The sequence below is a fragment of the Daldinia childiae genome (assembly GCF_008694065.1).
Source record: "Daldinia childiae strain JS-1345 chromosome Unknown Scaffold15, whole genome shotgun sequence".
In the NCBI taxonomy this organism is placed as follows: Eukaryota; Fungi; Ascomycota; class Sordariomycetes; order Xylariales; family Hypoxylaceae; genus Daldinia; species Daldinia childiae.
The window spans coordinates 120,025-147,614 of NW_022984656.1; the positions used below are offsets into that span (position 1 = coordinate 120,025).

Below are 27,590 nucleotides of genomic sequence, written 5' to 3' on the forward strand. Positions count from 1 at the left end.
ATAGAAGGGTGAGGGGCATACCTAAAGCTAGTAGTCGAGGCTGCATTAGGCAAATTGTTTAGGTACCTGTTCGCATACTGTATTTACGTAGTATACCTAGGTCTACAATATAATAGCGAAAGCACTAACTGGCTTCCCGGATCCTTCCTTCTTAGCCCCGGTATCCACTGTGTTAATTGGAAGTCTATAGAAATGTAACCCCAAAAGGCCAACCTGCCAACTAGAAGTTGTCAGCAATAGAAAGAACCGGAGAAGACGTTAACATTATAGGGCTAATGCGCGCAACACACCCTTGTCCTTTCCTTCTAGGTCCCTAGACTCCCACCCTAGTCCCCTGCAACTGTGTAAAGTTTGTAAAGCCAAAAAAAATTACCATCTCTCAAAATTTATTATACCGCAGAATTCCAATATCATCCACCAAATCCCATCCACACCAACCCATTCCTTTTGATGAGATTCTTCTCTTCTCTCTCTGTTCACTTCTTTTCAACCAATTCAGATCATTTCTTATTTATAAAATTGGCGCGTTTGTTTGACGGCTACAGTGCTGTCAAATGAACCTGCAACTACCGATTTTATCCTTTCTCTATGTAAGTCGTCATCGATTTGGTTATGTTCTTTGCTAGCTCTTTCGCGATGGCGAAAGAGAAAAAAAAATTATTTCGTACTTGAGATAGCCTGTCGAGATTAGGTCACGCGCGCACAGAACATTCTTCTTAGATCACCTACTCAAATATTAGAAATTTATTAGAATTATACTAACTAGATCTCCTTCTATCTTCTCTAGTCCCCCTCCCCTCCTGGTGTCATCTAAATGCCCACCATCTATTCGTCCTTGTACCAAAACTTCATCCGTCAAGGATTTGCGAAATCTTTCACTCACGGCTACGCGCAATCTGTCGTAGCTGCTACACATCCCCATGTTCTAAATTCGCAGAACCGTCCGTCGTTTGCTCGACGTAACAGTCAGCGCGTCGGACGCCTCACTAGTCTCCAGCTTCAAAATGCCTTTCATAGCTCGAACCCGAATGCCCGACATGAGCTTCGCCACGAGAAAGATGGGAGTCATGGAAGCCTAGATGCCTATTTTGAGGCACTGAGAAAACAGCAGGACAATGGCGACATTGAGAAAGAGTGGACTCAATTTCAGTTTCCTAAGCCCATCGAGTGGAAGCCGAATGCTTCGTCTGTCCTCGAGGATCCCGAGTCCAATGCGCTCGATGTTGATGCTCTCGAGGCTGTTGAAGCTAGTCAGAATGCCGGCGAGGATCTACCGGTTCCTGTCGACATAGATGTTGCATTAGCGCATATTGACGCTGCTATTGAGAAGGAGATCGAAGCCCGCGAATTACGAGAAGCTCTAGAGAGCCCCGCGCGTTCTCTAAGAACATCGACCCCTTCTATCGCGAGTGGCGTCCAGTCCCGAGCTAGATCCCCCGTTCTCGAAAGACCGGCGACACCTATTGGTATCTCTCGCACAGTAACACCGTCGGTTGATCCCCAGTCTAAGAGCTACGCGGACCATCTCACGAAGCTTTCTGAAGATGGCCGATATGCTGAGATTCCTGCTGTCTTTGAAGCTATGCTTGTTGCCGACATCAAGCCTACGGCCGCATCCTACAATGCCCTGCTGGTCGCTGCTATCCACATCCCTACCGAAAAGATCGAGGTGGTTTCTAAGGCCTTGGATGTCTATGCCGACATGATGCGACGGAAGATCACGCCAGACAGCGACACGTATAACATTCTAGTTGGTCTGTTAGCTGCTCGATGTCTGGAGGTGTCCACACTCAAGAAGGGTTTGGAGGATAAGCGTCTCCGTTTTGGTGGTATGGATGAGCCTGGGAAGTTCATGTTCGCCTCGAATGAGCTGGAACACGCCATTCTGTCGGAAGACGACAGGCTCGACCTTGCCGTCAAGCTTTTTGAGACGTCTGTCTTAACAAACAGGGCTAACTACTCATCGGAAACTTATCATCAACTCATCTCGGCGTGTGCTCAGGCTGGCCGAGTCTCTGATATGCTGCACCTATTTGAGCATATGGAGTTGAGTGGCTCTGTCCCCTTTGCGGCTACCTTCCCTTCCATGATTACTGCATTTGCCAACACTGGTGATTTAGCCAGTGCTGTCGAGTGCTACAATGAGTACAAGGATCTTGCTGTCGCTCATGATAACGGTAAATACACGCTGAATGATCGATTGGACTCAGAGGTTTACGCTTCGGTAATCAATGCATACGTCATCAACGACAAGCTTGACGGTGCTATGAACTTCTACGAGAAGATTGTCAAGTCGTACGGAGTTGGTGCTGCCGAAATTCAGGACGCCATCATCAGCGGCGGATTCGTAAAAGGGTTTACGACAAGGGGAATCTACCATGAAGCGCTTCAATGGGCACAGGCTATTGAGAATGAGGCTCGCTTAAGCGCTCTGGCGGATATTGCTACTGCTGCTGCCGACTTTGGTGACCGACATACCGCAACTGCTGCGTTCGCCCACATTCCTACAGTGTTCCAGGGTATTGCAACTCCGGCGATGGCTTTGCTTGCCCTCAGCGTTCGTCATGGCGATGTTCCAGCTGCCGCTCGATATTGGCACATCCTCAATAGTCCTGAGATCAAAGTTGACTCATCATTCATCGAGCCGGCAGCTATGTATGCGGTCGCGATGATTGGTTCTGGTCAGGTTGCTGAAGGTTTAGCCCAGTCTGAGATAATGTTCCAACGAATTCGAGCTACCGAAACCGACGCAAGACCAAACCTCGCCGATGAATTGGAAGAAAGCGCCGAATTCATATCTCGGTTCATGGCTATTCGTGGTGTTGTGGATCCTCGTGAAGTCGCTACTCCAGTCAGCTTTGAGCAACATGTCTTCACTGCATCGCCTTATCCTTCAACACCCACTGTCTCAAGCTATGAGGATAACTTCGATCCGTACGCGCACAATACTGATTTCAAGGGTTCGTCCATAATCTCGGATGAACTTGAGGGTGCACATGGACGCAAGGGACCCCGACTCCACGAGGCGCTAACGCGCTTCCGCAACATGCGACGTGCAGGGCGTCACCCCAGATATATCACCTACGCTAAGATGATTTCTGCCGCGGCGCGAGACGGCAAGATGGATCTGTGTCATGAAGTTCTTGCGACGGCACGAACTGATGTCCCTTTCCTCCCTCAATACTCTGTCGTCCGTTACGGTTGGTCTTCTATTCTCGATGCTATGGTTGGAGCTTGCTTGACCCTTGGCGATCGTGTTCTGGCAGAGCAGTACCATCTTGAGCTTCTTGAGATGGGAGCTGCTCCCTCGGCAAATACCTTTGGTCTCTACATTACTACCCTCAAAGAATCCACCAAGACCTTCGACGAAGCCTCAGAAGCTGTCAAGATCTTCCACCGAGCTAAGGCCGAGGGTGTCGAGCCTTCATCTTTCCTATACAACGCTCTAATTGGTAAGCTTGGCAAAGCCCGCCGCATCGATGACTGCCTCTTTTATTTCGCCGAAATGCGTGCCCTCGGTATCAAGCCAACTAGTGTCACTTATGGAACAATTGTCAACGCTCTGTGCCGTGTTAGCGACGAGAAGTTTGCCGAGGAGCTTTTCGATGAAATGGAGTCGATGCCCAACTACAAGGCTCGTCCGGCCCCGTACAACAGCATGATGCAATTCTTCCTCACTACTAAACGCGACAAGACTAAGGTCCTTGCATACTACGACCGAATGCAGGCCAAGGGAATTACACCGACTGCTCACACGTATAAGCTTCTTGTTGACACTCACGCTACTCTTGAACCTGTGAACATGACTGCTGCTGAAGTTGTCTTGGACATGATTCGTGCTTCTGGCCAGAAGCCCGAACCGGTACACTATGCTTCACTCATTCATGCTCGTGGCTGTGTCCTCCATGATATGCAGGGTGCTAGGAAGATCTTCGACTCTGTTATGAGTGACCCCAGCATTCACCCCAATGCTTCCCTTTTCCAGGCATTGTTCGAGGCTATGGTTGCGAACCATCAAGTCGCGGATACCGAGGCACTCTTATCCGTAATGAAGCAGAAGCGCGTTGAGCTTACACCTTACATCGCGAACACTCTTATTCACGGCTGGGCTGGCGAGAAGAACATCGACAAGGCTTCTTCAGTTTACAACAGCGTCGGCCGTGAGAAGCGCGAACCTAGTACATATGAGGCAATGACTCGGGCCTTCCTTGCTGTAGAAGACCGCGAGCGTGCCAAGTCAGTAGTAGGCGAAATGCTTTCGAGAGGATACCCCAGCGCTGTGGTTAACAAGGTCCTCGAGCTCCTCGGTGGTGGCAACGGTGAAGAAGCTGTTGTCATATGAGAAGCATCCATGAAATGAGCGTTACCTAGATTTTCTATTTTATGTCTATTTCCTTTGTTCTTTGCTTTATACGCGATACCCCCCGTGTTGTGCAGCAAGAGGTTGAGGTGATTTTTCTTCCGGGGGTGGTCGGTTGAAGCGAAGGGCACGGTCGTCACAAGCGGGCCAGGCGTTTTACGGAACTTGCATATAAAACGGTTATTACGGACACCAGGAGGTACTTACACCCTTACCGGGAAAAGGGGGGGCGGGCATCGACTGGCATGTCGGTTTTATTATAGACAAATCTCCACTTTGCATATACCACGAACGAAGGAACTTCCATACAAGGGTCGAGTCGAAGGAATCTAGGAGAGAGAGGGATCCTGAGGTTTTGTTTGGGCAGGTTTAGCCCTCGAGATACATACACTTACTTAGGGTTGGGATCTCGGTCGGTTAATGGCATGGCATGGCATATGGATTCACGGACTTGTGTTACTACCACGTACATTTTTTGGTATGATGGTATATGATTCATGATGAACTCATAGGGAGTAACACGACGTGGTACGGTATGATATGGCATGGTAATCCTGCCCTGTATGATAGAACTAATACCATGGAAGTTCGTTCTAATGATTGCCTGTTTGGACTGTGCCGTAGTGTTGTCTGTGTATTAGTTGATATTGTAATGGCGAGAGCTGCTTGATTAATTTATCTTGAATATCCCAAAATATTCTATATGCTGAAGAACCAAGCATAAGTCACTCATTCACAACTTACATTTTCACCTCTTATTTTACCTGTAAGATGTCGAATCATATCCTATCACGAATCCGAGTTGCGAGAATCGAATAGTACAGTACTTGACATAGGGGATGAGGCCTACTATATATATCGCGGTAACTTCGTATACAACAGTCGTTTTCTTAAAACATAATTAGGTTATTTCATCATCACGTATTAGCTCAATTAGCGAAAGTATTAAACAGCAATATATGAAAAATGGTAGTGACTTTATATACGAACTAATCTGTATTATACTAGCCACCTCAACGATTCTCGAGGCGCATAAAAGATCCCCAAAATAAACAATAGTTGCCGTCGACACTCATACGCTCGTAACTCTTTTATCTATACCTTCGCAATGAATTTCACATTGACCATGCAATTGAACTCCCACCGCCGACCACGACCCCCTTCCAAGAAACAACCTCACAGCTCACCCAATATTAAATTCCCCAGCCGCACTCATAACCTGCTTCATCTTCATCCTCATCCTCCTCGCCGCATCCTCGTCCGTAGCACCCACACCATCGTCCCCATCACCATCATCGCCCCTCTTCTGCCCACTAGCACCAGTCTTCTTTTGTTGACTCGGCTTGAATGTGCGTCTGGACGGCCCGCCTCCGATCCCGCCCGGCGCCTCGCGCAAGCCGAAGCTCTTGGCTGTGTGGCCTAGGTGCAACTGCGTGATATCGAAGTATCCGCGCTCGTCGCGCACGTGCGTCGCGTACGCGCGGATATGCGAGCGGAAGGCCTGACGCGCCGAGTCCAGGAGCTTCGAGTTACTACCTTCTTTTGCGGAGGCCAGGAGACGCTGTTCGAAGTGTAATTGTAAGGCCTCCGCGCGGGAGTTGGGAGTCTGGCGGTCCGAGACTAGAGTCTGGGGTTCGGAGGTTTGGTCTGGTCTGGGTAAGGATATAGGTGTTATGAAGCCCTTCTGGAGAGTAGATTCGTAAGATTGGGGTATAAGAGCCGAGGCGGATTTGAGAAGTTCGACGTAGCCCTCCTCGCAGCCTGGTTGGAGGAAGAGTGTCGCTTTTCCGGGGCGGCCCGCTCGCGCGGTTCGACCGATACGGTGGACGTGGTCTTCGACGCTGAAGGCTGGATCGTACTCAATAACAAGATCCACAGCGGGCACATCGAGACCACGCGATGCGATGTCAGTGGTAATGAGGACACAAGGATTCTGCGAGGCGTGGAAGGCGGCGAGCGTGGACGTGCGAACAGGTTGCTGGAGGGAACCATGAAGCTTTAGAAGAGTTATGTCTGGGTTTGCTGGGGACGTGATATAGGCAGCACCGGTAACAGTGTCCTTTGTCAGGGGCGATTCGTCGGGTGGGGGTTGGGATGGTGTAGAGCGGAGTAAATCGAAGTGGAAATCGACCGAGTCGGCGCAAGATATGAAAACAATAGCTTTCATAACGGAGCCTTTGCGGGCAAATGTTGATTTGAGTAATGCTATCAGTGTTACCAACCGTAATTTAGCTGGAACAACGGCATAGGATTGCTTGAGTTGAGATGGCGCACTGAAGGTAGCGTCGTTGGCAGCGGCCACGGTATCGCCCTCGTCCTCGGACTTGGAGGATGTGACGTGGATGGCGTCTTGTAAACTAATCTCGCCTAGCTTTTGCACATTCATCTTCATCGTTGCCGAACAGAGAACGGTAACGCGACGTTGCGGCAGGACGGCGAGGGACACACCCTCGTTATTAGACTCTTTTAATTCTTCCTTTCGAATCTTTCCCACAATGCTCTTTAGCTCTTCTTCGAATCCCATCTCCATCAGCCTGTCACCTTCATCGAGAACAAGCCATCTTACAGTACCCACATCGAGCACTTTAGTATTGTCCAGATGATCAACTAGGCGACCAGGAGTAGCGATCAATATGTTGACACCTTTCCTCAAGCGAGCCTTTTCGGATTTCTTACTCTCTCCACCTATCACAGTCGTACTTACGATCCAAGGAGCGCAACGAAGAAGCTTTTCTAAAACGGTAGCAATTTGCTTGCACAACTCTCTTGTCGGTGCTAAGACAAGAGCAAAGAGGCCTGAATCGCGATGTATACGGGTTCCGGTGGTAGAACCGTCGTCATGGTGACTTAAATTCATAATTCGCTGTACAATAGGAAGTAGATAAGCTAAGGTCTTTCCTGAACCTGTCTCGGCCTGCAAAAAAGCATCGCTATCGTCTTTTATTAACGGTGGGATGCTATTTTTTTGTATTGAAGTCGGGGCCTTCATCTCCAGCTTTGACGACAGGTGTTGGGCAATGCGCGGCGACAAGCCAAGAGCGCGGAAGTTTTCGGCTTCATCAGATAATGGGGCATTGGATGGTTTTGCAGGTTCGGCATCCTCGACTGGATCCTCGAAGACTGTTGTGGGTGTTGGGTTAGATGTGAATAACCTAGATGTGATGCCTCCAGGTTTGTTGGATGCGCCGCCGAACCTAGCACCCGTACTAGATGTATTATCAAATTGTCCGTTTTGGTGATCAAATTTCTTCTGGCGCTTCGCTGGCCTTTCGTTCTGATCGTGAAATTGTCGAAAATCTCGTCGGTCGTTGGACAGCGGGGTGGAATTGACTGAACTCGCAGGTCCATCTAAGGATCCATCGCGATTCTTCCTGGCGCTTCGCTGAGCATGAACACGATCTCTCCATCGACCACCTGTGAATTTGACCTGCTTCTTGAGCGGCGCTTCACCAAGATCGAAATTTAAAAGTAAACCGCTGTCAGCCATGGCGATTATGTATGTGTGGTCGAGAATATTGAAGCAGTGAAAAGCGACAGAATCGTTTTGAGACTTTTTAGTGGAGTATTTTACGTTATACTTTTAGTACATATTTGCATAAACAGCATAGTCATATCTTATCGATAAGACATATATTAGGTACCTACCTGTAATTCTAAAGGTGGACAGTCTGGTAAATCTTAGGTACATTTCTGTTCTAATGAATCTATTATAATTTATAATTTATACATATGTAATTTATTAGAAGCCTTGTTAAGCTTCGCTACTTTGAACAGGTCAAGTGCTTATGCTACTTATTATATAATATACTTTAGTTTTTCCCTCAGGGCTTCTATAGAAATTTGATTACAGAATATCAGCAGAGAGGAAAGAAAGTACATAAAGTCGTATAGCTACGCTCCGTTCAAACAACGACCGTAAAAATATAATATATGTTAGAAGGTAGTGATTTTATCCTTGCAACGATACAAGGCTATGAGATATAGATTAGTTCTAATTGTCTCAGTCACGAATTATTATTAGAACCTAGTACTTATAATGATACCGTTGTACGCGGCAATACATCCCATTGCAGCGTTATGTTGGATTTAGGAAAGGGGTCCTAGTGTTGGTGACCACTCCATAACCACTTAACCAACAAACTGATGAGGTTACAGATTTAATTTCCACCAAACCCCCCAAGCATCAGTTTCATTGAAATCCCCGTCTATTATAAACCGAAATGGAATATACGAGCCTGGTGTTAGCCAAAGCTTCTCGCTGCCTGTATAAGAAGTCAATCCCCCCGCATCACTATTTAATAACATTACCGTATAATATATCTAGCACCTTCTACAACTCTTCTTCTTATAACTTCTTGGCACTCTTAGACAGGAACACGGTTGGATATTCTGGGGCTTATCTTAGAACCGTCCATGACATACGCCCCTGAAAGCCCCGGGCTCAATTATGGCTGCCGATGATGGCAAAACGAATAATACTATAATAGAGCGGTTCTTCAGTCTCAAATCCTTTATTGAAGAGCTCAGTGATTCCCCAAACAATCATGATGACAATGTGAAGCGTTTCAATGAGATGCTAAACTCGTTACCACGGGACCAGATAAACATTTATACGACCGATTCCCAAAGGAACACCCTCCTGCATATTGCACTTGAGGAAGACGTTGAATGGGCGGCCGAAACTCTCCTTGAAGCGGGAGCGTCTGTCTCGGAGAAAGATTTCCTGGGATGCCAACCATTGCACACAGCTTGCAAGACGGGCGACCATTCACTTGTCAGACTGCTTTTGAATCATAATGCTGATATACAAGCAGAAGATAATTATGGGTGGTCTCCCTTACATTATGCTTCATATTCCGGGGATGAAAGCAGCGTAGAGTTGCTTCTAAAATTAGGGGCGAAACCCCTAGTGCTTAGCATGTATGGAAAGACACCCTTCCATCTTGCCGTCGAAGGCGGCTATACAGAGATGGTGAAAATGTTCCTTGACAAAAATATGCTATTCCGTGTTAATGTTAATGCTCGTGGGGTACAGAAAAAGACAGCATTACACCACGCTGCTTCTTCAGGACATGAGGAAGTCATCAAAGCATTAATTGACAAAGGCGCGAAGATTGGCTTGAAAGACACGGCTGGAAATACTCCACTGATGACAGCAACGAGGATGGGGAAGTTAGGTAGCATGAATACGTTATTGGCTTTGTGTGGGTATAACCAAGCGAATATCTCAGACAACACAGGCAAGACACCACTCTTAGTGGCGATTGAAGATGAGAATTTGGGGCCCCTGGATATACTGTTGAAGTACTGGCCTGATGAAAACAAGCGTAATCCCGCCGTCTACCAAAAACTCCTCTCATATAAAGGGTTAACTCCTACGGAGGGAATACTAAAAATGCAAAAGTCTATCCTAGACGCTCTCGAGAATGACCAGGAAGCTTTTGACGAGGCTCTTTTCTGGGCGGCAACAAAATTTGAGAGGCACGAAATCGCAAAGGAACTTCTTACCCGCAACCTATACTTGGAGACGAACCAGTTCAGTGCTATTGAGTTGGCTACTCAACAACAAAAACCGGACGTACTCTGGTTTCTCATTGCGACTTCCCCAAGCACACATAAAATTACCGAAAGCATCAAGTCGGCCAAAGCCAAGGCAGAAGAGACCGACGCAGGAGGATATCAGACTGATGTTATGAAGCATATAATAGACATATTGGAAGATCCTCCGATCGCGCAGTTGTATAAGGACGATGATATTTCGGGGCCTCCGCGGTTGAGGTTTGAGCATTCTGGTCCTGTGAAAGAATTTAAAGCACTTATAGCCAGGTTCTACAAGGCCAACCATGTTTCAGGTACTATTCGAAAGACGCGAAACGTAAAGAATACCGTGTATGGCAAGGGACCTACAAAGATAATGACGGGAGCAATGTCTAATCTCAAGAATATTATGGGGGGGAGCTTCGACAATAAGGATGATGATGCCAAGTCTTCTCAACTTCGAGCTACATATGGCAAAGACAACTTGAGATTTACTTATATCCACTTACCGGCTACAAATGTATGTATCCCCAAAGATCCCAGCTACCTGTTATAATTAACCAAATATAGATCGATTGGATGAAGGTAACATGAATAATCTATTGTTCCGATTTCCTAATTTTCTAGTTCTAAAGATTGAAGAAGTTGCTAATATATTTCTTAGGACTTGTTATTGAAAATCGTTGATGATGAAGAAAAGAATAATATCACTGCTAACTACTACGAGGTCAGCTCATTTTTGCAAAGTACCTGGTTTGAAATCCCATATCGGACTTCTGAGTTACGGATAACGAGACCGAAATTTGCGGAGAGGATACCGATTGTATCCACAAGCAAGAAACAAAGTGAAGAATATGAAGGGATAACTATCGACGACGCACAGCACGTGGAAGATCAAGAAGACGATGGCTTCATCCCTTGTTCAGCTCTCTATGTGAGAATACTACTTTGGTTCTTTATCGTTTCTGCTTTTGCTGAGGTTCTGACTTATATAATTGTAGATGCCGTTCCTAGTGTTTGGAACGCAGACCGAAGACCCTGAAGATGCTCACCCAGGGCCGGGTAAAAAATCCAAAAGATTAATAGAAGCCTATAAAAGTTCGATTGTTCATAGCTCTGCGACTCTTGATGAGGCGTACTATCACTTCAAACCGGGGAATAAGCAAGCCCAAGATGATAGAGATCGTCGTAGTCGTACTCAGGTTGTCACTAAACAATCGAAGCAAAACGACAAAATGCTAGAAGGAGGTCAGCAGCCTAGCAATGGCCAGATGTCTGAGGATAATCGTGCAAAAAGCTGGCCGATGCTGCGAGTTAGCCAAATTTGGATCTGGACGATAGATAACAGTAAGTAAAAGCGATTGTTGTTCTATATATGCCTTCTTATTAAGACGGTGTGCTTAGAATGGGTCATGAGCGCCGCCTCGCATTCAGTCGACGATGTAGAGCAGTCATGGCTCGAAGGATTTACCGCACACCTTAATAAACAAATAGAGGCCGGAGGGGCCCAGTTTCAGCCGGGGTCTACAAAAGATATGATGAAAACGATTGTGGATTATTGTATTGGGTCTTATGAAAGGGGCCGAACTTACCGAGATCCTAGTCACCAAGATTCCAACAATGATTGGCACACCGGACCATCGATTCGCGAACTCTTTTCGGATTATATCAATTGTATCGTACGTCATATTCTATTCAACTCTAACCTAGTATATTGTTTTTAATTGCCGGGTAGGAACGAAAAGAAACTAGCCTCTTCGACCATGTTCAAAGGCTCGAAAACGGATCAAGTACTTTCGGGCGTGAAAATAATTTCAAAGAAGTGACCATTAAAGCTGAAGAGCTATTTAGTGAGATCAAAGATGTCCGAGATGAACTGGGTATTATCAAAGCGATCATAAATTATCAAGATATCGTCCAACAGGGACTCTTTGGCGGGGACCTAACGAATTCAGGCCTTACTGCAAGCTATATTCTCAACGATATTGCCGATATGGAGAGTCGTGCGAGTAGGGTTCAGTCTGCTGCAAGTTATGCATCTCTTCAAGGTTCATGATGACAGTCACTTACATGAAATGGCTTTAGGTTAATTCGTCACTTTCCTTGCTACAGAGCAAGATAGCAAACTTCCAAGCAGAAGAATTTGTGAGGCAGGGAAAAGAAATTACGAGGCAGGAAAATACCCTAATGGCGTTCACGCTAATTACTATTGTGTTTGTAAGAATCAATGTTCTGCATTTGAAGATTTCAATATTTAAATTTTCTGGCTTTTATTAACCACTGCTGTCATTACTTAGCTCTCCGTTCGCACATTTCATCAACTCGTTTCGAAAAGCTCCTGACTGAGTGTTGGGGTTTATTTGTGAGTAATTCTGAATGAACATTGAAATCTACCGGCTTGCAGTTTACCTAGGTACTGATGAAACTTGGGTTGGCCAACTAGTCGTATTTCTTTGGCGTCTACCTCCCTTACGCTATGCACTCCTTATTTAACTACTATTAAAGTCAACCCCGTTTGGAAGTATCAAGAAGCGATACGACGAGTCTACCAAGAGGTTCCGCAGTAGGGTTCACGTATTGAAGGATTTAGCCGTATCTTAGTGCTAAGGAAGCGAATGAGCTTCGGACACAACTAACAATGCTAACGTGCTTAAAGGTTATGTGGAGGGTGAAGATGCAGGTTCGAATGGGGAAATGGCCTTGATAGGGGAACAGAAAGAGGAGTGTTTAGATTAGTGTTCGCTAGTCAGCGCTGCAACAACTATTAATCAAATCATATCTGGGTTATGTATGGGAGAGCGGACGGGATCATGAATTTCCTAGATCTTAGGGATAACTAGAATATAACAAGTTTCATCATCGTAAAGCTTCACATGGCTCCAATGGGTATTGATGATGAATGCTAGGTTAGAAGAATGATACACGGCACATGTCCTAACTTAATGCCGGCAATAGAAGCTCTAGAGCATTGTAGAGAACACCCCCTTCAAGATTTAGCCTCAGCATCTTGACACGCATATTGTATTTTCAACATTTGATGGGATCTACTACCTAAGACCAGAATCGGATATCAATAGGCTATTGTTTATCCTTCACGATAGGTGGTTGACGCCTGCTGTGTCGTCTGTTTGATATTGTAGCAATAGTTATTATGTAATGAATGATGAGGTTGGAATTAGATTCTTACCTGCACATACAACGTTGTTGAATTCTGCAGGCGGTGAAGTGAAGATCAGTGGCGACCCATGCATCTTTATTGCTTCTAGTTGGCGATCACCCACTAAACCTCCACTTATATCAGGAGACGTCTAGTTCGCGCACGAGGAGACAGGTGATTTCCCCCTTGATTACGCATCTATACACGTGTAGTTTGATGCAGGGCACGAGCCTCACTGCCGCTCATTAACATGTTTGGAAACATCCCCGTGGAAAATCCTTAGATTTGATAATCGATTCGATCAGATAGCCTATCTAATATCGCATGAGCTGTCATGTTTCATTTATTTGAATCTCTCGTTAGGTACCTATTTTCTAAATTCTTAGGTACAATATAGTAGAACGTTAGTAGAAAGATGCAATTAGTAGCTAACTATCTTGTAGTTAAGTAAGAAATAACTAGTATATTTTGTGTTACGTATTTAGATTCAATAAAATATTTCTAATTATTCTAATTAATGACTCTTAGTAAACATACTGTAACAAGATATTGTTGAGTAACTAGCTGAGTGAAGATCCTTAGAGGGCTGATTATGAAACAAACCCCAGTTCCTTGAATATAGCACCACTTATATAGACTTAGTTGACGATGATTGGCTCTGGGTTAAGGCTAAACTACACTAGTAACACCTCGTATTCAGCTGCCGGTAGTGGTTTGCCCTAGCCGTCGTCGACGCCAACTCCGGGGTATCGGCACAGAGAGAGAGAAGTGACGTAGTTAAGTTACATGCGGCAGTTGTTGCTTCGCCCAAACTCAGCCTTTTTTTTGTTTATTGCGAGAAGAGGTTAGTCTTCTAGAACTAATGTAACCATGACAAGTAGTTTTGATGGTGGTGTTAGTGCTTCTCAACACATATCGACTATGTTCAAATAACAAGCTAGGCTGTTCAAAGACACCCCCGGCGACCCTACAACAAAACCTTGCGTATTCTAACCTTGTAAAGTTACGTAACGTTGACAACAAATGTATGTAAATACCTGGCATCATAGAATCCAAAGACTTACCGCTATCTACTAGGGTATATACAAAAGTAGTTGAAACTAGTACTAGAAACTAAGGAGATATATGGAAAAGGGGGCAACGTTGTCGTGACCCCCGCCCGATACGAGCTGGAGTTCATGCCCATCGTCACTGGCACCGCCGATCATACTAGTTTTGCTCCACTCGAGATGAGACTCACCCCAGATAGAAATCAGTATAAAGACCCTTCGTGCGTCCGAATATGTTTCTTCTTTTTTTCAGCCTCACCATCACGCAATCACATTCAAACATTCTCTAATAACTCATCAACCTAATCAACTTACCTTTCGTTCACCCGAAAAAAACAACCAACATTCAAAATGAAGTTCGCCGCCACCCTCTTCGCCGTTGCCGCTGCTGCCGCTACCGCTGACAAGCGTGACACCGTCTTCTCGGTCTCCGACTTCTCGGCTGGCTGCGTCCGCCACAGCACTCAGTGTGTGTAAGTACTATACTCGATCCATATATACTGTACATACCAACATACTAATAAACTTCCAGGTACTCCTTCTCCGTCATCCAGCCCGGTACCATGGAGACCACTGGAGTCAAGTGCTCTGCTTCGGGCCCCGCCGGCGCTGGTGGTGAGCTCCCTGAGATCAAGGATGGTGCTTGCGAGGGTTCCAGGACCTTCACTGTGGCCAAGGGCGCCGACGGCCTGACCCTCACCGTCACCCAGCCCGTAACTCCCTCCAGCAACCAGTCCGGCTCTCACCTCCTCGCCAAGGCCGACCTCAAGACCACCAACGAGCCCAACGCTGTTGTCCAGAACTACGTCGGCCCCAAGAGCTTCAACCTCGAGTAAATTGTCGACCTCGATATGAATGGACGGATTTGAATCCTTTTAGCATGATTGCAGCGTTTGGCATTTAGCGGTTACTATCGTAACCGGATTATGGTTGATGTTCCCAATAGATAGTTATTAGATAGAATTATGCGTGTTCAATATACAAATATCGCATCATTTTCAAGGTCACTTAGTTGTAGTGATTATTGGTTCATAGTGCAGTGGCGTCTTCCCTTACCAAGGAGCGAATCATTACTCGGTAATTTATAACTAGTTACTAAATCATGTAACGTTTTGTTTTAAGACGTCGGTCGCGCTGTTGGCGCCTAATTTCTTCGGACACCGGCTACCACTTACTACCCCTTTAATTGGTGTTGAGCTACATCCCACCTTTACGATCGGGCTTCAAAGTTATAAATAACAAATATGATTAGTCGATTTGATACAGCACGATAATTCTAACCAATCATTAAACATTAATGCCAAAGAATGTACCTAACTAACTAAACTATCTACCTAAACTAAGGGCTTATTCCATCAGAGCCTGCCGCTGCTACAATGCACGACTTTCAATTTGGCTGGCCTCAAATTGGGTCGCTACTACGTTGCTGATGTGGAAGTCATAGACTGGTTTGAGTTTCTCTATCATCTTCTATCTCCTCCTTTTTTAATACTTTTTTAATATTTTATTCTTCTTCTCTTCATGTCAACTCCAAGCATTACACAAACTGCCTTGTGTATCCAATATGCGGCTCCTAAACACTACGTCATTTCGCCTAGAAGAGTTCATAGGCGAGCACAAGCCCGAATATGCAATTCTCTCCCATACTTGGGGCGACGGAGAAGTTCTGTTCCAAGATATTCAAAATCAACAGGTAGGTATGCATATAATCTTACATCTAGTAGACAACATACACTCCCAATTCTCTATCTACTAACTCGACTGAATATCAAGGATTCAGCATGGAAACAAAAACGAGGATTCGAAAAGGTCGAAGGCAGCTGTCATCGGGCAAAACTGGACGGATATGAATATATCTGGATCGATACGTGCTGTATAGACAAGAGAAGTAGTGCCGAGCTTTCTGAAGCTATTAACTCCATGTTTGCATGGTATGAGTCTGCAAACGTTTGTTACGCATTTCTAGAAGACGTTCAAGACCAAGCTGGCCTTCCCACAAGCCGATGGTTTACCCGTGGATGGACATTACAGGAGCTAATTGCTCCACATGACGTCCAATTCTACAACAAAAACTGGGAGTTTCTTGGTGATCGTTATATGCTTTCCCCTCAAATCGCAGGTCAGCATTCACTCTTGTACTAAATTTAACATTTTCTTAACTACCTACCTCTTACCTAATTATGTGTTAGAACAAACTGGCATTGATTTAGATGTCCTGACGTTCAACCACACCGTTAACAATGAGCCTTGGGAGGAACACATGGATTCAGATTTTCCAAATCAATGCGCCAGTTGCGGCGTTAGTTTCAAGTCCATAGGCAGTATATTTAAAAATTACTGTGTGGCGCAGAAAATGAGATGGGCCTCCTCAAGACAAACGACTCGAGAAGAAGATATGGCATACTGTCTACTCGGTATCTTTGATGTCCATATGGTCCTAATATACGGGGAGGGCTTAATCGAGGCGTTTCGCCGACTTCAGGAGGAAATCCTTAAGCGGTCGGATGATCATTCAATATTAGCTTATTACCCCTGGCCCGGACATCGCAACATACGCAACGGCATCTTGGCAACTATTCCGCAGCAATTCAAACTAGGCGTAGACTATGTTCGGCCGATGTGGTCGCATTTTCGACAGGCAAAGCCTAAAATGGAACTGGCACCAGGCAGATTGACTTTAACGGTAACTCTATGTCCTGCCCCTCTGGGACTACCAGGGAAAGACTTATGGATTGCAATTCTAGACTGTGTTATGGGGAATGACTTGAGGTCTAGACCTGCAATACTCCTAGAGAAACTGTATGAAGGCGAAGTACTATGTTATCGTAGTATTCACAAATCTATCTTCAGTATCGAACCACCTGACCGCATAAGAATTATTGGACCTTTGGGGAGTTTCCCTAAAAACAGTTACATGGGTATGTAAACATAAATTTGTATACATTCTCGATTAGCTAACCATTCTAGGTACGATAAACCTTCAAAGAGCCTCTAGAGAGACGATTAGCATCGTATCCGCCATGGATTTTGTTAACAGCGACCCTGATTACCCACCAGTATACTGGCAGTCACAGATCTCGAAATTTAATCAACACAACATGGACAATTTACAATACAGCATTGTAGATACGATCCCACGATGGATTGACAGTCGACACCTGACTCTACCCGCAGAAACGACTATAATAATAGCTTTCGAAAATCAATTGTCGACCTTTTTTCTAATCTGGGTAAATGATGACTCGAACATCCGATATACTCTAGTATCTCTATATGACTTGCGCTATCACCTTCATATTCATGGGGTGTACGAATATTCCAAAGCAACGGACAGCTGTAAAGCTACCGATATTATGACACTCCTAAAGACCCAGTGGATGAATCTGTCAAGAATTGTCTCTTTTCTTCTACATAAGATGACCAATTCGTCGTTGATAATAGAAGGACTATATACGCATAGGTTCGAAGTCTCAGTCGGCATTAGAGACACTATTTTCCTAAATACCCGAGTCCGTGATGTCGAAGTGGACATAAGAAGATATTAGCTTCTTTTCTAGGTTTAAATATGAGTACATTCGTTTATATGATACCGCATAACTAACTGAAGCTCTATTTATAACCCTTAGGTTTTTAATGACAACTGCGGAATAGACTGGAAGAAATATGTAATAGATAGATGTAGTTATCCAGTCAAAGGTCTTTCAACCCTCCGGGATGAAAGACCTGACTAGCATACATAAGGATAGATAGAATACAAGTTAGAGTAATCAATCAAGTAACAGATTTGCTCTCAACAACTATACGCGATTGAATTTCCATGTATACTCGTTCTTCTTCCGTATTAAATATCAATAACTATGCCGTTACGAAATTTTTGGCAAGAGCAGTAACTTAAAGACGCCAAATATAATATGGCAGCGCGTTAACTACAATATCCTACGCTTACCTCATATAGGACTATATCATTACCTAGAACTTCCGTTAAGTAGTCTATTTGAATTAATACTTATAGTTGTAATTAAAGGAATGTAGTTAATATCTCTATAAAAGACATAAGGTCTAGAATGCTTCAAGTAGGAACCTTTTTTTTATCTAGGTACTTTACTAATTTTCACCTAGGCATAGACGGTTCTTAGAAGTAAATTAAACATTTTCCAATGAAAAAAGGGACAATTCTCTCTTATCACCACTGGAGTATACCTCTCTCAATACCACTTCACGAAACTAAAGGAGAGGTAAGCTCGTGTCTAAGTTTCAATAGCTAATTATTAAATAACTTTTACAGGTTCCTTAATATTATCCGTACGCGTGTGAAAAGTTTGAATAGCACGCAGTGACAAATTATTAGCAAGCTTTAAAACTAGTCTATCACCATGAAAATAAAAGCTTAATAGTAGAAATAGGCTTGTAACGAGTATGTCAGAAATTAACACATGGTATCGCCTACCTAACGCCGAGTCAGTTAACCAAACACCTAAGAAGAAAACAAATAAATTTACAAGTCTACGGCGCGATACCCCTTATTCCTTATACTCACAACACACCCTCACGAAACAAGTCAAAATGGAAAAGCATTCATCAGGTTCAAAAAGGGACCTTAAACAAGACCCCTCATTTCATTACAACAAAAGTAATCATTCCCCTAATTACCCTCATACAAATAAATAGCTATATCAATAACATTTAAGAACCCCCTTTCTCTAAGATATACCACGCCATTCCCCGGTCTAACCACCTAGGTACCTAACCAAAATCGTCCTTAGCCTCGCCTGTATCCTGTTCCTCGGACGCATCAAGCTGCGCTTTCAGAGGCGCCGTCTCCAAGCCCGCCCCGGCCGTGCCCCCGGGAAGTCCCAGCGTACTAACGCGCCTCCCCCTCATATCCAGGGCCTCGCTTTCCTCGTCCACGACATCGCTCTCGTCACCACTATCTGCGTCGTCATCCTGGTCATCTGATTCAAGATTGTCGTTAAGCTGCTTTCCAATGCCGAGCAGGAACGCGCTGGCATAGTTGAACTTATCAATGCCGTTTCCGCTCGGGAGGTCCGAGTATGTCTTGCGAGCCTCGTTGAGACACCGTTGCGCCTGGATATATTTCGACTGAACTAGCCATGCCTCAGCGCCAAGCGCACTCCACAACGCCGATTTCCTCCGCCTACCGCCCCAAAGATGTGTCCCCATGCCCTGCTTAGATGCATAACAAACCGCCAGTCGTTCCTTAATTAGCGCGTCTCCTACGGGACCCAATATCTTACTCTCCAATAGGCGAATCCCCCATTTCGCAGCACTATCAACATTCGATCCACCGCGTAGGCGTAAGAGCTCCAGACCAAGAGCGAGACATCGTAGCGCGCCGTATGGTGCATTGCAACGCGTGATATACGAATAACAGGCTGCTTCAAATGCGGTGTCTATCGTTTCCGCTCTTGATCTGGCCGATAGATTTTGAGGCATGATGAGGAGGCTGATAGCAGACATTTCGCTTGCTGCCGCGTGATATTTCCATGCTTTATCATTATTGAAATCAGTACGGAGAAGCTCGTATGTAGAATGGGCTAGCTTCCAGTCTCGTAGCATAAAGGCGTAGTCGGCCAACTTCCGCATTATAGCTTCGGCGGCGTCTTGGCGATAGAATCCGAGTGAATCATAATTGCTCCCCGAGCTCTGCCCCAAGACTGATGACCTAGGATTGTTTCCAAAACCCCATCGTTTAGTCAAGCCAACAAACCGGCCTGCAAGTCCCCTTCGGCGCGAGGCTACTTGGTCATTCCATACAGACACGTGACGTTCCATCGTAGGTATTATAGATTGCGTAACCATTTCGCGAATAAAGGTGCGAATTGCAGTTGCGTCTGACTCAAATATGTACCTCGTCGGATCTTCGAAGTCTTCTTGGTCTTCGCTCCTTCGGAGGTCGGCTAATTCTTCTGCAGCCGACATCCACTCGCTCCGGGGAAGGGGTATGCTGTCATCGTCGGTAGCAGCACTTTGCGTGCCCCTTATCCGAAGCAAATGACAGTGGAGACCGAGACTGCGCTTCATCTGGTCAAAAAGTGACATAGACCTCGTTATATCATCTCTCTCTTCCTCATGAACAAGGACGTAGTAACGTAAAAACTCGGCATCGACCCAGTTGGGTAAACGTCTGTCACCCGTGCTGGACTCGGTGTATAACCGTCTAAGAGTTTCGATCGGAGTCGGATTCCGGGAGCTTATTGCGATGACACAAGCAACCGGATGCGCGAATGTTTCGTGTGGTGCCAGGGGCAGGCCCGAGAGCAATCTACGTAAATATAAAGCATAATACGGTGAGGCTATGTCGATATCTAGGCCGTTATTGGTAGGACTCTGAGGTAAGCTAAATAATGACTCTTCAGCATACCTTAGATGGCGATCTACGACGGCTTCGACATCCGGAATTGTGATCCCTTGTCCCCTCCCGGGGCCGCTGGACTTCTCCGAGGCTCCATTTGTTCTCGGGGCTGACGCAGGTCTTAAACCGGTTGTCACGGGTTCTGGATGTACAATACCTTCTCCAAACTGGACAAAGTGTATTGAGTAGTCTTCGTATGTCCTACTCGACCCGTTGCTATCCCGTATTATAACTTTTCCTTGGACGCGCTCTCCGAAGGGTCTAAGTAGTTCCCACAGACCGCGGTTAAAGCCCTTCTCTTTTAACAAGACATCGGTATCTTCGGAGGTATATATCGCGACATGCGGTACGAATGCCCCAAGAATAAGATTTAGCGGATCTCCCGGACTGTCCCCTCCGCCAGAAGCGAGTGCGAGGCCGTTGTTCGGAGCTGCGCCAAATATAGAACCAGCGGCTATTCGCGACGGTGGGCGACCGACAGGCGACTGGGAGCGAGAAGCGGGTGGCGATAGAGTAGATGCGTAGAGCGAGGCAGCAGAGGGATGAGACCGTCGGTAAGGGAGGCTGAACTCGGAGCGGAAGAGAGATGGCGATACATCGTTAAGAGTATGACGGGCTTTCTGAACCCTCGAGATGGAGGCGGCTACGGGGGATGCAGGGAGTGAACCACTCCCATCCTGTGAATCATAATCGGAAGGCGGCATCAAGTCGGACAGGTATGCCTACGGTACTCTGGCCCTCGAAACGACTCGACCGCCGAGTGTCGCATCTGTATATGACGATCTAAGACGAATGTAAGAAGGATGACGATTGTTGATATTGTAGAGCGGTGAAATGTTTGCAGTGCTGTGACGTGATACAGTTTTTTATAATTTCATAAGGGTTAAACAAGCAAATCCTGTGTTCCGAATTGCGCATCTGGGTTCGACATTGACGATGTCAAGTTTCCCATTCAACATTCAACATTCAATTAAACAAAATTGGGTACAACGTAGTCAGCTAGAAAGTCAACCAGAATTAAGGTCCCGTCCCGGCTAAGTATCCGTTATCCGATAGCAGAGCCACAATTTACCCCAGCAGTGTCAAGCGGTAATTTGAGGCTGATGCAAACTTGAAATGCGGGTCACTAAACATCAAAGTTTAATCTTCCAACCTTTTGAACTTGTACAATCATAATTGTTAAAAGTTGGAAGATATTGAGAAGAATTTAGGTAACTTGAACTAAAAGTCTTTGTGCTCTACGCGTCTTTAAATTTCATTGATTATGAACTAACTCGACCGATCGAGTGACTTCTAATAGTTATTAAATTAGGTACCCACCTATGATTATAGGAGCGACAAGTAAAGCCACACTTCCATAAGTCTTGAGAAATTTCAACATGAATAAGGTGACGTAAGAAATCATTAGAGATATCTTATTAAAATATTTTTGGTACACTTAAGAGCTATAGAAAGCCTACTAGTAACACATTATAACTACAATCTGTAACTCGACAAGCTCTATAGTTATACTATTGCAAGCCCGACACAATTAAGTTGTCTTACAAATGCGCATTATGATATTCTAAGTTTACCTTCTCATGTCACTTATAACTCGTGATGCGCCTTATTATTTAAATTCTAATTCTGCTTACATACCTAATTTAGTATTATCTCAAAGCTACTGTTGCTATTATTATACACATCTCATAGACAAGCACGGCATATGTAAATCGTCTTCTAATTAACAATAGAGAAGTCGAGACCATTCCTTATGAATATTAAAAACCAACGTATCCTCCATGAAGGCGTCGATCCGCTAAGCAGAATAGCAAAGCGCGATTGCTTCCATTCGGTGTTACGTGAGATGGGACGTTGCATCTGTCTAGCAACAAGCAACTCAGCGAATGCGCCTTACGCGTCCATCCAGCTTCTGCTACCGGCTGAGATTCATTCACCCGTAATTTACCGGTAGCTTCCCTAGTCTTTCTGTCCCTAGCCTTACTACGTTCTTGGTTGCAGTAGATCCGGCAGTTTAGACGTTGGATATTGCTGCGTACCTATCTATTCACCAAGTCAAGACAATTTTACACATTTCGCTCGCTGCCTTGCCACAGGTATACGGATTGAATTAAACTATTGGCCTATTGAAGAAGGGTACTTAGGTAGTTATGTGGGAGGTTTGATTAGAAAATTAAATTTCAGCTATAGCCATGTAATAAGTGGAAGGGGGTCTAGACCTCGAAACTCATTAGTTCAAGAGTTATCGACAAAGATGAAAATTGTATAATCAATTCAACATGCATTACTTTGATGCAGAAGCCATATCTAACTTGAAAGACCCAACAGGTAATTATTCCCAAGTTGGCTCCCTGGCCAGTATATGAAGAAGCTGATTGGCTCACACTGTACTAGTTGACCGAAAATGGTAATCGTTGATATTTGGTAGCGTGATGATTACTTACACGACACCTTAAACAATAGAGCTCTTATTAGCAAAGGAAGCTTTTTAAAAAGGAGGCTTATTAAAGGGGGAAATGGCATGACTCAGATAATAATCGAGATCTAAGCTCGGAAGAGATCGTAAGAGATCTAGACCCAATCTCATGCTGTAAGCTGCCGGTCATAAATTTGGCCACACATATCAAGTGCCCGACAACAAAATGTGAGAAAAAAAGATTGCCATCGAGAAGGCAACTAGGTTAGGGATAGTCCGATGAAAAAGGAATTCCAATGTGTAATATAAACCTCAAACAACGTGTTTGCGACTTTTGCCAAGGCGGCTGAACATGCAATAGGATAAATTGGCAATACTGGCTGCAGTAGGGCTCGCGTTTACTGTCTGCAGTGTTACCCTACATTTCTGCCCGTCTGCCGTCTTTAATATGACAAGTTCTGCTCGTAAGCGAACCGACCCGCTCAGGCACCGCACACACATACATATACACACATACACACACAGAGAAAGAGATGCCGTATATGTTCTAACACCCCCTGCTGCATATGTACCGACCGATTCGCGATAATCGAGCCATCTTTCCTCATACGTGTATATTGAGCTGACGAGGCCTCGTCCGCTTGGCCCACCGTCGATGCTCCCGGCTTGAAAGCGTCTCTAGCGCGAACTCGAATGCTGACCGGCGGCAGCGTGCTAGCCCTAGCGGTTGGCTGGCTAGCTGCAAGACGCTTTCTTTCTAATGTCCTATGCCGGCGCTATGGACGCCATTCTATTTATTCTCCTCTTGGCATTTTGCCGACCGGCTTATTATATGCATCCGTACTCGGCTAGGCTCATTATTGAATGCAAGCCACCTCGTATATCTCGCAGGAACACAGTTAATATCATGACAAGTCGAATGACTTTATAAGGGGTCGGAGTTGAGGTTTGATGTTATGTGTAAGTTTGCCTCGGGAAGAGAGTTGTCAAGTTACAACATTAACGTGCATCTGTAGTGTAGCAAAAATGATAGATGGTACCCCCCAGAGCTATGTAGCGAGCCCAGATCTGGCATATTGACAGAAAAAAGAAGAAGGGAAAATCTCTTCAAAGCCTCCAAAATGCCGGTCCGGGTATTCCGCCAGTCATAACTCCGGACTCTTATATTAATTTACTCGTGTTCCTGGCTGCTGTATAACCCATCAGATCGAGAATGTGGAGAACCCTGTCTGGGACATGCAGATTCGCAATCTTGGGTTCAGCCAATATTGCTTGAGAGCAGAGCTCATTTAGCCATTCCAATGCACCTTTACGATCCTGTCCACATGTAACCTTGGATCTTGTCTACTTGAAAGAGAAAAAATTCTCCTGTTAAGCGAGGATGACCCCTGATCAGACCTGTCAATATAAGTCTCGATCATGCTGCCAGAAGACCTGAATTTCGGACGATCGTCCAGCCTTGAGCCATCCAGGGACTCATCATGAGGTTCACTAAGGTTATTGGCGGTATCACCGCCGCCTTGCTCGTGAGCGGCGTATCGGGTGCTAGACTGCCTAAGAGACAGGATGCTCCTCCTGTTTCCTCTGAGACACCTGCTCCTCCCGCTCCTCCTGCTAGTACGGAAACACCGGTCCCACCACCGCCGGCTTCTACAGAGACCCCTACTCCCCCAGAGACCTTAACGCCGGTCCCCACGCCGACTTCTTCCGAAGCTCCTGCACCACCCCCACCGTCTTCTACTGAAGCTCCCGCGCCACCTCCCTCAAGCTCGTCCGAAGTCCCAGCACCACCGCCTCCAACCTCCACTAAAGCTCCAGTGCCGCCAACTTCTACCGAGGCCCCGGCACCACCCAGCTCGACTCCGGCGCCTCCAACTTCTTCGGCACCCCCGGCCCCGGTCGAGACATGCGCGACCCATTTGCTGGTAGACGACTTCTCTCAATGGGAGACTGGCGAGAACTCCCTTCAGGGGGCTACAAGCGGTAAGATTATTCTCTAACAATTTCCACAGGGCTAAGTGCTGAACCCCTGAATAGATGACCAGACCATGAACGCCACCAGCACTGATGGCGGTATCCTAACTTTCACGCCCAACAACATCGATGTATCGTATATCTACGAGCAGTTTGACTGCCTAGACACTGTGGCGCTCGGATACGACTCCATATCATTCAACATCAAGGGTCCCGAGGCGGCCTCCGTCTCAATTGAGCTCCAGACAGTCGCTGAATGCTCCAGCACCGAGTATCAGAGCTTCTACTACACCCTCGACGGCCTGAGCGGTTCTCTACAGACAATTAACATCCCGTTAAACAGTTGGGAGGGAGCTGGCCTAGAAGGAGTCGTTGGTGTCCTATGGTACGGCTTCTCGGCTGGTTTGACCGGCACCGACAACGTGTGGCAGCTGGACAACGTACAGTTCCTATGCGCTAGCGTTCCACCGCCCGAGGACCCCGAACCACCCGTAGTCACGCCGGTGCCCACTACCGACCCTACTGAGCCCGAGCCGCCAGTCACCGTCACGACCACTGTCTCCGTGACTGTACCCAGTGGTGATGTTACTACGACGACGGAGACCAGTACGGGAAGCTGGAGCACGCCCGGAAAACCAACGACCACGGGACGAACAACTACCACGAAGCGCCCAGGATGGCCTACTATTACTACCCGTCCTATCTGGCCGACCGAGCCTCCATGGTGGGACGACGACCCATGGGATGACCCGTGGGGAGGCTGGTCCGACAGCCAAGCCGCGCCACAGCAAGTCAGCGCCACCGCTGCCGCCGTCCCTACAGCCGTAGCTTCGGCAGCGACAGAAGTCCAGCCGATCGTAGCTCGCGAAGCTGCTGCTGAGTGCGATCATCTTCTCGTCGACGACTTTATATCCCAATCTCGCCTGACCTTTCTCTACTACAACGCTTTGCTGAAGTCAAGTAGCGACGACGGTACTATGAAGTCCGTCGTTGTCAAGAACAACAGGGTGACTTTCACACCCGTTGATACCGACTCGTACTGGTACACCCAGCTCGGCTGCATCGATGCGGAACAATACGGAGGAATCTCGCTTCGCATCTCTGCTGCAGCTGGTACAACCTTCGACGTCCAGCTTTCTTCGACAAAAGGCCAGTGCGGTACCGAGAACACCAACGATGTTGTGGTGACGTCGAAACAGCTCGGCTGGACTTTCAACGGAAAGGAGCAGCTCTACTCTATCCCCTTCTCCAAGTTTAAGGGACTTGATCTTACCAAGTTTGAAACAATCTTCATTTCCAACTTGAAGAAGGCTGTTACTTTCGGTCCCTTGGCCCTGTACTGCGGAAACGAAGTTGTCGAATATGTCCCCCCTGCGGTTATCGAGCCATCTGGTCCTACCGAAACGGTGCCAGCACCCCCGAGCAAAGCTACTAACCTCGTGATTGACAAGTTTGCCAACTCAGAAACAAATGCTTTGGAACAATGGCACGGAGCGGACGAGGGGATGACTGTGACTTTCAAAAGGAACACTATGACGCTACAGACTAACGACTCGGATCTCATGTGGGTTACGCAAGTATCTGAGACCTGCAAAGACTTAACCGAATTCGACGGGTCTTACCTCCACGTCGCTTACACTGGAAGCAACCTATTTACCGTCGCCCTCCAGCAGCACAACGAGAAGTGTAACAACGACATCTACCCCTATCCCGAGACCTGGGACTCCCTCGAAGCCTCGCGGTACAGCACCGAGACGGACATCTGGATCCCGCTAAACCACTTTAACGTCGACCGCAAGCGGGCCATTGGCTTCGCATTCAAGGGCTTCTACAGCACGGCCGCAACCGTCTTCTCCAAGATCGAGATCGTCAACGAGGTTCCCGACAACTTCCAAGTCCCAGAAAAACTACCCTCCGGCCAATTCATCTTCGCCTGCAAGCGACCTAACTCCTTCGCTTTCGCCATCGATGACGGCGACCCAGTGTTTGCGCAACAAGTCATGAAGACGATCGACGACGCAGGAATCACCGTGACATTCTTCACCGTAGGCGCGCCCCTGAGGGACCCGACCACGAATCTAAGCGCCATCTATAATGAGATGGCCTCCAAGGGACACCAGATCGCGCTGCACAGCTACACGCACCCACCTCTAGAAGGCCTAGCAGACGACGCATCTATCGACTGGGAGTACACGAACGACATCGAAGCCGTGAAAGAAACCTTCAACGGGCTGACGCCCAAGTACTTCCGTCCCCCCTTCGGCACGGAAGGCGCGCGTATGCGACAGCGTCTGGCGGCGCTCATTGAAGACCCGTATATCGTGCAATGGAGCGTGGACGTGGAAGACTGGCTGTGGGCGGAATCCGACACCCCTGAAAAGCAGCTCGAGGCGTTCAAGCGAGACGTCGCAGCGGGCGGTAACATCGTCGTCATGCACTACTTGTACAACAGCACCGTCAGCTACCTCGAGGAATTCATCCAGATTGCCAAGGCGACTGGCAAGCAGCTGATGCGCGTGGACCAGTGCATGATGGATCCGAATGCGCCACCGCTGCCTGGTGAGGAACAATAGGGGGGTATGGTTATTACAGGGGGTATGATGTATATAAAACTGGGTTATTGTTGCTGTGTGATTAGTGCTTAATAAAAAAACGATTGGTATTGACTTGTTCGTATAAGAGTTGAATTGTGAAGGATGCGATGTAGTGGTCTTAGTAATCGC

At 46.4% G+C, this 27,590-nt stretch overlaps 6 protein-coding genes across 6 annotated transcripts; 4 read left to right on the top strand and 2 right to left on the bottom strand.

The window, feature by feature from the left end:
* Window positions 1-814: 814 nt before the first annotated feature.
* Window positions 815-4,342, top strand: GL218_08962 (Pentatricopeptide repeat-containing protein 5, mitochondrial; the record flags this gene model as incomplete). Its single annotated transcript, XM_033585779.1, has 1 exon — window positions 815-4,342. The coding sequence occupies one exon, from the start codon at window positions 815-817 to the stop codon at window positions 4,340-4,342; it is 3,528 nt and encodes a 1,175-aa protein (XP_033440108.1).
* Window positions 4,343-5,543: 1,201 nt separating this feature from the next.
* On the bottom strand, window positions 5,544-7,847 carry GL218_08963 (ATP-dependent RNA helicase DBP7; the record flags this gene model as incomplete). The annotated part of the gene is made up of 1 exon (XM_033585780.1): window positions 5,544-7,847. The coding sequence occupies one exon, from the start codon at window positions 7,845-7,847 to the stop codon at window positions 5,544-5,546; it is 2,304 nt and encodes a 767-aa protein (XP_033440107.1).
* A 960-nt stretch (window positions 7,848-8,807) lies between these two features.
* Window positions 8,808-10,454, top strand: GL218_08964 (Ankyrin-1; the record flags this gene model as incomplete). Its single annotated transcript, XM_033585781.1, has 1 exon — window positions 8,808-10,454. The coding sequence occupies one exon, from the start codon at window positions 8,808-8,810 to the stop codon at window positions 10,452-10,454; it is 1,647 nt and encodes a 548-aa protein (XP_033440106.1).
* Window positions 10,455-14,455: 4,001 nt separating this feature from the next.
* Window positions 14,456-14,940, top strand: GL218_08965 (hypersensitive response-inducing protein; the record flags this gene model as incomplete). The annotated part of the gene is made up of 2 exons (XM_033585782.1): window positions 14,456-14,577; window positions 14,637-14,940. The coding sequence occupies 2 exons, from the start codon at window positions 14,456-14,458 to the stop codon at window positions 14,938-14,940; spliced, it is 426 nt and encodes a 141-aa protein (XP_033440105.1).
* Window positions 14,941-18,847: 3,907 nt separating this feature from the next.
* GL218_08966 (Transport protein particle subunit trs85-2) lies at window positions 18,848-21,181 on the bottom strand (the record flags this gene model as incomplete). The annotated part of the gene is made up of 1 exon (XM_033585783.1): window positions 18,848-21,181. One exon carries the CDS (start codon window positions 21,179-21,181, stop codon window positions 18,848-18,850), a length of 2,334 nt encoding a protein of 777 aa, XP_033440104.1.
* Window positions 21,182-24,374: 3,193 nt separating this feature from the next.
* Window positions 24,375-27,440, top strand: GL218_08967 (polysaccharide deacetylase; the record flags this gene model as incomplete). The annotated part of the gene is made up of 2 exons (XM_033585784.1): window positions 24,375-24,876; window positions 24,931-27,440. 2 exons carry the CDS (start codon window positions 24,375-24,377, stop codon window positions 27,438-27,440), a joined length of 3,012 nt encoding a protein of 1,003 aa, XP_033440103.1.
* Between the last annotated feature and the right edge of the window lie 150 nt (window positions 27,441-27,590).